Genomic DNA, 9,139 nt, shown 5'->3' with positions numbered 1-9,139 from the left:
CCTCCCCCCTCCAAAAGAGAAGTATTCGACTATTCGATTCCGTCACTGTCCGCCACATCAAGAACCTAGCCTTAATCGCGTCCTCCTTCAACTTCTGTGAGGGTTCCACCACCTCAAGTCTTAGCCAACCAAAGAAAACACAGATCATACAATTCTTTTCTCCCTTTTCGGCTTTGACCTTTTTAACATGCACGTGGTGGCGAGTCGTCGATGACCGTGGCGCTTACGTAAATAACTACCACGTACACCAAGACTGGTGGACTCCCAGAATTCGACCGGCACCTTACTAATGATTCACTGAGAAAATATTTAAGATTCTTGTTGTGTCGAGGTGGGTAAGATTTGCAAATTTTCTTTTTTGGCTACTGCTCCTCGTTTTTATTGTTGCATGGGATTTCCTCAATAGCCAAACATGGTTCCTGATTTTATTGCGGTTTGTTTGCCCTTTTTCTGGGGACTTCTTCTTTGTGTGAATAATGGATTTATTTTGGGGTTCACTGAACCTAGACAGGATCTGGGCTTCTTTTTCGATCTTCTACTTGTTCAAGGATTTCACCTTTTACGTACGTATATAAATTGGGTTTCCCCCTGGCCTTTTTATATATTTATAAAATTTCGCATTTTCTTCTTCTCTGAAACATTGAGGACCATCGAGTGTGGGAAGAAAGAGAAGGTGGAAACTCATTGCTGGGTTATGCCTTTTTCGTGTATATAAATATTAGTATTGCGCCCTTTTTGTGCGTTATTTAATTATTTATTTTGTTCTTTTTGCCTTCTGTGTACAGGAGCTTTGGGCTTAAGTGGAGATTTTCAGAAAGGGGAGACCTTTTGTTTAGGTGTGTAGATTGACAGATTGTACCTCCCACTATCAGTGGTTTTCATGAGAAGCATATGTAGGAGGTGAGAGCTACACTCTTCTTTAGACTTTATTCTCTTCTCTGCCTCTCAACCAAATGCACGCTAATGCAATTTGGATATGACCCATTTACCAGAAAAAAAAAACAGAAGAAATTAAGACAAATATCTCTTGGTCTTTGCTTGTGCATATCAACATCATCACCATCTGTTCCTGATTTTATTCTTTTGCTTAATCTGTTGAACTGGCTTCAAGTGAAAGTGGAATTGTATACTGGGGGTGATGTTAATTCTAAAACCAAATAGTTTAAAGATTATGCATTTCAATTTGAATTGGTCAAGTTGGCTTCTATTCTTCTAAGGTATTTCAAAAAGGGCTTTTATGCAGAGGTTTAGATTTTAAGTGAGCATTTAATCCTTTTTTGGGAATAGCATATTTTTGTGTGACACTAGTTCTAAAGCTAAAGCCTTCGATGCTGCTATTTCAGCATCAATCAACATTGTAAAACGTCAACGTTTAGCGTCTCCAACAAGGTGTTGCTTTATTTTTACAACTTGACATCTTCTGTAATGAAAAATCCATGCCCTTAATTTCCACTCCCTCATTCTGCTTCATTTTGTTATTGTTCAATTAAATTTGGTTGTGGTCCTCGCATAATTCTTAGCATTAGGTGAAAAGCAAGTCAGGCTTTAGGTATCTGTTTCGGAATAACAGAGGTCTATGTCAAATTGGGACCATAAGTAAGAATTGTATTCCATGTTTTTTTGTTTCTTTCATTTCAGACACCAGTTAAAAACCAAAACTTGTACTTCTAGATAGACTTCACTGGTGTCTGGTTGAGAAGGACTTAAGGTTTGAAAAATGAGGCAAATGAATAATTATTTGACTGTAGAAGTTAGAAAGAGAGGATATGTTATAGATATATAAATTCTTCTGGTTTTCTGGTTGCTACCATCTGCTCTTAGAAGTCAACACCATCCCTCTTTAACATATTATACTCCTAAGCACTATAGTTATGGAAGAGATGATGAGCACTTGGCTGACCTCAACTACCAGAGATTGAATAATCAATTCATGGGTCGGCTGGTTTGTGATTGAACTTTCTGCTTGATTTCTTATTAATCATGTACATGACTTGTAATATATCCAGATTCACACCTTAATAACTATGCTTTTTTATGCTTCTCTCTTTCATCTTGAAAAGTTTGACTAGAATTCCTTTTGAAGTGCTTATATAAGAGCTTCCTTCAGCATTCACGTAAGCCTCAAAGAATTGTTTGTGCAAACCTTCTCAAGCATCCGTTCCTTTTATTGGGTTAGATTCCGTCTCTACAACTATCACTTTTCGCTGAAAAGTCGTTATTATGTTCTCTTATTGGAACTGAATGCATGTTCACTCAGACCAATATTCCTATCTACTAGTTGATTAATGAACCTTAACACTTTGAAGGTAGATGGTGTGGAAATACATTCTGCATGAAATTCAAGCCTGCTCATAGTTGTTTACTTCTGTTGTATCACTCTTTTTGTAATTAAGATCAGTTTGTTCTGGTAAGTCAGGTGATTGATTTGTTTTGCCTTTTCATGCATTACAGGTGAACTGAATATTATACATGGCTTCAGTTCATTCAAGCAACGAGGACCTTGATACTAAAGAGATGGATGATTCACAGGGTGGACCGTATATTCACAAAGTGGGAGTTCCCCCAAAGCAAAAGCTCTTTAAGGAGTTCACGAACACTGTGAAAGAAACATTCTTTTCGGACGATCCTCTACGGTCCTTCAAGCATCAACCAAAGTCACGGAAGCTTGTCCTTGGCATGCAGGCCATTTTCCCCATACTTGAATGGGGGAGAAATTACAACCTATCAAAGTTTAGGGGGGACTTAATTGCTGGACTGACTATTGCTAGTCTCTGCATTCCTCAGGTAACGTAGCAGCTTATTAGATCATGCATGGATACAAAGTTAAATAGATGTATAGGACATTTATGTGTTCATAGCTCTTATCATTTTCTTAACTGGAAAATCAGGATATCGGATATGCAAAGCTTGCAAATTTGGCTCCCCAATATGGACTCTGTAAGTATCTATGCTACTCAACAGTACCTTCATTGGTTATAACTGCTTTTGTTGGTTTTTGTGGTTAGACTGAGACTTGTCATCTGTTGGTCTAAACCTTTTCAGACTCCAGCTTCGTTCCACCTTTGATCTATGCTGTAATGGGTAGCTCAAGAGATATTGCCATCGGACCTGTGGCAGTGGTGTCTCTCCTGTTGGGTACCCTGCTCCGGAATGAGATTGACTACACTACTAACCCAGAAGATTACCTGCGTCTGGCATTCACGGCTACCTTTTTTGCAGGGATCACCCAAGCCACCCTTGGAATTTTGAGGTAATTGATTACTTTTCTTAAATGGTTTTACCGTAAGTCTTATTCTACCTCAGGGTATTTTATCCTTCTGTTCCATGTATTAACAATGAACTATTTTTAAAAAAAAAATTTGGCTATCAGGTTGGGATTCTTGATTGATTTCCTATCTCATGCTGCCATTGTTGGTTTTATGGGTGGAGCTGCCATCACAATTGCCCTCCAACAGCTCAAAGGTTTTCTCGGAATAAAAAAGTTCACAAAGAAAACTGATATAATCTCTGTATTAACCTCAGTTTTTGACTCAGCTCATCATGGAGTAAGTTATATCTACCTCTCCATCTCATTTGTCCATGTGCTTTTCCTCCACTTGTGTCTATTTCTTCTATATTGGGTCTGAAACCTGCAATATCAAAATACTGATTCACGTATTTCAAAAATTTTGCAGTGGAACTGGCAGACAATAGTCATTGGAGCATCATTTTTAACATTTTTGATAGTTGCCAAATATATTGTAAGAATCCCCAACACCTTACCATTACTTCCCAACTATGATTTACGCATGTTGATTCTTGTCTGACGGTTACATGATTTGGGGAACAGGGAAAGAAGAACAAGAAGTTCTTTTGGGTTCCGGCAATTGCACCGCTGATATCCGTTGTTCTTTCCACTTTCTTTGTATACATAACTCGTGCAGACAAGCAAGGGGTTGAGATTGTAAGCACTTTATGTTATGATATTTTCTTTATCCTGTTTTCTACTACTACTTTAGTACTTTTAAATTAGGTTGTAAAGGGTGATAGCAGCTATCAGCAGAAGTACTAACTGCTTGTCTATGTATGAAGGTGAGGCATATAGAAAAAGGAATCAATCCTTCATCTGTGAAGCAAATATTTTTCACTGGTGACTACGTCGCAAAGGGTTTTAAGATTGGCGTTGTGGCTGGCATGATAGCATTGACAGTAAGTAATCTTACAACCCGTTTCTTCTTATCCAGTTTAGAATTAATATCACTTACATGCATCTAAACCCTTTGTAAAATTCTACTTCTCTCTTATTGGTGTGAATTATCAGGAAGCTATAGCAATTGGAAGAACTTTTGCTGCCATGAAGGACTACCAACTAGATGGAAACAAAGAAATGGTGGCTATGGGAACAATGAATATATTTGGCTCGTTCACTTCCTGCTATGTGGCGACAGGTGAGAAGAAAAGGGCATACTATTTGAACAATGATGTGGAACATTAGTTAGAAATAAACATTTTATGCTAGATCATGATCTATTCCCGTAGTTAGCAGCCATGGAGCTTATTTTTTTGGCAAAAGATGGACAATCAAATGTCCATTTGTACCTAAAGATCTTAATAAACATTTGAGGATAGATTAGAATTACTGCATAATTACATGCCAAGATTAAAACCTAGCAACTTGGTGGTTAGTTACGTAGGTGACACTCTTTGGGGTCTTAGGGTTTAGGGATTAGGGACATCTGACTAATAACATGAAAGCAAACTAATTATATTTGCTCATATTTGCAGGTTCATTCTCTCGCTCGGCAGTCAACTACATGGCTGGTTGCCAAACTGCAGTCTCTAACATCATTATGTCCATTGTTGTTTTCCTAACCTTGCAATTCATTACTCCTCTTTTCAAGTATACCCCAAATGCCATTCTTGCTGCCATCATTATATCTGCTGTGATCAACCTAATCGACTTCCAAGCAGCAATCCTCATATGGAAGATTGATAAATTTGATTTTGTCGCTTGCATGGGGGCCTTCTTTGGAGTGATCTTTGCATCTGTTGAGATAGGCCTCTTAATTGCGGTATAAATCCTGATTGTCAACTACTACCTTACATTCCAATACTATCATGTAGAGATCAGTAACCTAACTTATGTTTCCATCCAGGTCTCAATATCCTTTGCTAAAATTCTCTTACAAGTCACCAGGCCACGGACTGCATTGCTCGGGAAGATTCCTAGCACAACTGTGTATAGAAACATCCAACAATATCCAGAAGCAACCAAGGTTCCGGGTGTTATGATTGTACGAGTGGATTCTGCGATTTACTTTTCCAACTCCAATTACATTAAGGAGAGGTATAGATGCTCTCTAATTTCCTTAAATCGATAGCTGACCATTACTATGAGAATGAATTATGATTGAGAGGATTTAGATGTATGGTAATTCTACTGGTGGAAAGCCAACTGTACAGAAGAAGATGAGAAACAGTTGACTCCATAAGTAACTAATTATGTTAGTTTCTAGTAGTCTATATGGCCTCATGCCTAGAAATAAGCTGATTTGTTTCGTAGTCCTAACTCAAGTTTTACTTCCTTGCAGGATATTGAGATGGCTGGCGGATGAGGAAGAGCAGCTAAAAGCAGCCTACCTACCAAACATTGAGTTTTTAATAGTTGAAATGTCACGTAAGCGGTTCTTTTACCAACGCTTCAAAACCAGATTGCCAACTGATTCAGTACTTTTGATCTCATCTAAACTCATTGCTCATGCTGTCTTGTGTTTGTTGCAGCCGTGACTGACATCGACACAAGTGGCATTCATGCCCTGGAAGAGTTGCATAGGAGTCTCCAAAAGAGAGACATTCAGGTATATATACATTCACGCTTAATGGCAATTTCCTCTCAGTCACCAGATATGTGGCATGTTAATTGTTAGACTGCCAATCTGGGAGCAGATATTTTTAGAGAAAATTCGACCTAATTTAAACCTCTAGGGTCTACATTCACGGTGTGGAAACTGGCAAGAGAACATTTCTGTCCATGCTGAAAAGATATCTTTTATCTTCAACTTCTCTTAATGAAAAAAAAAAGACAATGCTATTGTATGTGATAATTGAAATTCTTCAAAGTTTCTTACCTCCAAGTTTCATGTGCAGCTTGTTCTTGCAAATCCCGGTCCAGTGGTGATCAATAAGCTTCATGCATCCCATGTTGCAAACTTGATCGGTGAAGACAGAATTTTTCTCACGGTTGCAGAAGCTGTCTCATCCTGTTCACCAAAATTGGTGGAAGAAGCTTGAGGATGAACACTATTGGAAATGGTTGTATTGAGAGAAATGGGATTGCCAAAACAAGTATGCAGCATTGTTGAAAATAGAAAGGGAGTCCAGTTTACTTAGTTAGTGATGGTGGGGAAGCCAATTATGAAAGTGGTTTAGGTGAGAGCGCATGCCTCCTGGGTCCAGTCCAAGTAAAAAAGAAAAGAAGACATAAAAAGATGCACAATGGTGCGCACTATGATAACTGTAAGGGTGTTTAAATTACAGAGATGTCGAATGAGAATTTAACTCTTGACTCTCTCTCTCTCTCTCTCTCTCTCTCTCTTAAGGAGACATAAAAAGATGCACAATGGTGCGCACTATGATAACTGTAAGGGTGTTTAAAAAGATGCACAATGGTGCGCACTATGATAACTGTTAAGGGTGTTTAAATTACAGATATATGCATAGAATGAGAATTTAACTCCTGACTCTCTCTCTCTCTCTCTCTCTCTCTCTATAAACTAGTAACCTTAACTGTATTACCATATTTCTCTGTATAAGTAGTTTTCAACATCCCAAAAGCTTGTTTTGTATCCATGACGGAATGCAGAATTTTGTATTTTTAGTTGATACATGCAGTTTTGTGGTTTTACTTGGAAAGCATAGATGTATATGAAATTGTTTTGTTTTTCTCTGTTATACAATCTGTGGACTCCAAGACTTTGTGTGTGTGTGTGTTATTTATACTACATGTATGAGAAAATATTACTTTACTAAGCACAAGCTACATATCAAAGCTAGAACAACAAAAAGGAAAACGGAAAAGATATTTCTTCTTAGTACCACCACCTGAACCCTTGAAACTGAAGTCAGGGGTAGAAGACTTGAGGAGAGTATTGTGAGCATGCAGAAAGATTGAAGCAAGATAACACAAAAAATATCTCATTATTCCAAATGTATAATCTTCTTATTCTAATTCTATGTAGCTAGTTGAAAGGAAACGTACCTACCCTCCGAAATTGGATCCCTTTGAGCTAAACAAAATTGCGCGCTTTACCTGCAGAGTTGTTTGCTGTAAAACATCTGCTGATCGTCCTCACAGTTGTAGAAGCTGCAGCTGGCTCTGTCATCCTACAACCAAATTGGTAGAAGAAGCTTGATGAAAATGAAAAGGGATTGTAAATGTGTGAGAAATAAGTGTAAGAGTATATAAAAGGTGGAAGAGAATGGAGACTTGGAAGTTGGAATGGAAAACCGAATAAGAAAAAGGAATAAGTCCAGCTTCATTGGTGAATGAATGGGGTTAAGGACTGACGACTAAATGCATGATTGCCATCTTAAAAAGAGGGCAGGTTAGTGGGATCCTCATCCGAAACCAGTACCAGAAAGTAGAAGCAATTATTTTAATAAAGTATCAATTACCAGAAAGAGGCAGATCCATTGAGCACTAATTTGTTAAGAGATAAGATGGTGGCCTAAAAGACATATATGCTGACAGCGCACCCTGGAAGATATATATTGTCCAAGTTATTGGCAAAGTTGTATGGTAAGTAGACTAGGGCTCAGTTTGGGATTGCTGTGCTGCGAGAATAAGCACTTCTGATATTGTTGCTAGAAGAAGCAGCTGATGTGTTTGGTAAACTGTTTTTAAAAGTGCTGTGTGAACCAAAAGCAATTTCTGAGTGTTTAGTAAATTGTAAGTAAAAGGTGCTTTGGTTTGGTATAATTACCAAAATGGGCATAGATGATAAAAGATGCTACTAAATTACATAACTTTGTTTTATGATTAGGGCTAATTACTGTTTAGTACCCTGTGGTTTTAGTCCAACATCAATTCAGTCCCTCGACTTTCAATTTCATCAAAAACACCCCTGCAATATCATTTTCTCGTCCAATAGGTCCCTCCGTCAGGATTCCGTCAATTTCAGCCGTTAATTGCTGACATGGCAGTCCAACTCAGCAAAAGTGGGACCCACATGAAAGTCAAATACCGAAAATGACCCTGGCCAATCAGATATGGAAAAATCCAAAATAAACCCCAAATTTTGAGGTTTGGGAGACTCAAACCCACACCACCATGCATGCATAGCAAAGCCCCAACCACCATGCCACTTGCACAACATTGATATATGTCAAACAACATAATATATATATATATCTGTATACCCAACAAAATCTGGGAAAATCCGAAATAAAACCCAAATTTTGGAGTTAGGGAGATTCGAACCCAGACCACTATGCATGCAAAGCAAAGCCCCAACCACCATGCCACTTGCAAAACATTGATAAGCGTCGAACAATATAATATATATATATCTGTATATGTCAACAAAATCTGGGATTTATTTTATATATTATGTCAATATATATATATATATACTATATTATATATATATATATTATGTCAATATATATATAATATATATATATATTAATTATATAATATTATATATATATATATGTTGGCATAATATATTATATATATATATGTTGACATAATATATAATATATTAATTATATAATATATTATATATATATATATATATATGTTGCCATAATATATAATATACAATATAATATATATATTTTATATATATATATATATATATTGACATAATATATAAAATAAATCTCAGATTTTGTTGACATATATAGATATATATATTATGTTGTTCGACATATATCAATGTAGTGCAAGTGGCATGGTGATTGGGGCTTTGCTTTGCATGCATAGTGGTCTGGGTTCGAATCTCCCTAACTCCAAAATTTGGGGTTTATTTCGGATTTTCCCAGATTTTGTTTGGTATACAGATATATATATTATGTTGTTTGACATATATCAATGTTGTGCAAGTGGCATGGTGGTTGGGGATTTGCTATGCATGCATGGTGGTGTGGGTTCGAATCT

The 9,139-nt window shown here is 37.1% G+C and overlaps 1 protein-coding gene and 1 long non-coding RNA gene across 8 annotated transcripts; one reads left to right on the top strand and one right to left on the bottom strand.

Annotated features, from left to right (window-relative positions):
* The first annotated feature begins 207 nt into the window (after positions 1 to 207).
* Positions 208 to 6,684, top strand: LOC112176702 (sulfate transporter 1.3). Of its 7 annotated transcripts, none has more exons than XM_040511139.1 (16): positions 208 to 331; positions 786 to 900; positions 2,061 to 2,171; positions 2,452 to 2,784; positions 2,889 to 2,937; positions 3,043 to 3,250; positions 3,371 to 3,545; positions 3,675 to 3,740; positions 3,830 to 3,943; positions 4,072 to 4,188; positions 4,301 to 4,427; positions 4,765 to 5,051; positions 5,136 to 5,326; positions 5,571 to 5,656; positions 5,761 to 5,837; positions 6,127 to 6,684. In XM_040511139.1, the coding sequence occupies exons 4-16, from the start codon at positions 2,470 to 2,472 to the stop codon at positions 6,268 to 6,270; spliced, it is 1,956 nt and encodes a 651-aa protein (XP_040367073.1). In that variant the 5' UTR covers positions 208 to 331; positions 786 to 900; positions 2,061 to 2,171; positions 2,452 to 2,469; the 3' UTR covers positions 6,271 to 6,684. The 7 variants fall into 7 exon arrangements, with proteins under 7 accessions (XP_040367073.1, XP_040367074.1, XP_024170521.1 ...); XM_024314753.2 differs by lacking the exon at positions 208 to 331 and adding an exon at positions 553 to 673; XM_040511140.1 differs by lacking the exon at positions 2,061 to 2,171.
* Positions 3,359 to 6,243, bottom strand: LOC121050569. The gene is made up of 2 exons (XR_005803487.1): positions 6,108 to 6,243; positions 3,359 to 3,629 (listed from the first exon to the last, which is right to left on the bottom strand). It is a non-coding gene; the product is annotated as an uncharacterized LOC121050569 (long non-coding RNA).
* Positions 6,685 to 9,139: the final 2,455 nt, after the last annotated feature.

This window comes from Rosa chinensis, chromosome 7, assembly GCF_002994745.2.
Source record: "Rosa chinensis cultivar Old Blush chromosome 7, RchiOBHm-V2, whole genome shotgun sequence".
Taxonomy (NCBI): domain Eukaryota; kingdom Viridiplantae; phylum Streptophyta; class Magnoliopsida; order Rosales; family Rosaceae; genus Rosa; species Rosa chinensis.
Note: the sequence above shows the minus strand (reverse complement) of the source record. Positions and strands in the feature narration are given on the sequence as shown.

Bases quoted from the DNA above. Each gene is read 5' to 3' on its own strand.
- LOC112176702 (XM_040511140.1), top strand. From the start codon at position 2,470: ATGGCTTCAGTTCATTCAAGCAACGAGGACCTTGATACTAAAGAGATG. The intron at 2,785-2,888 runs GTAACGTAGCAG...CTGGAAAATCAG, and splicing joins CTAGTCTCTGCATTCCTCAG to GATATCGGATATGCAAAGCT. The intron at 4,428-4,764 runs GTGAGAAGAAAA...TCATATTTGCAG, and splicing joins TTCCTGCTATGTGGCGACAG to GTTCATTCTCTCGCTCGGCA.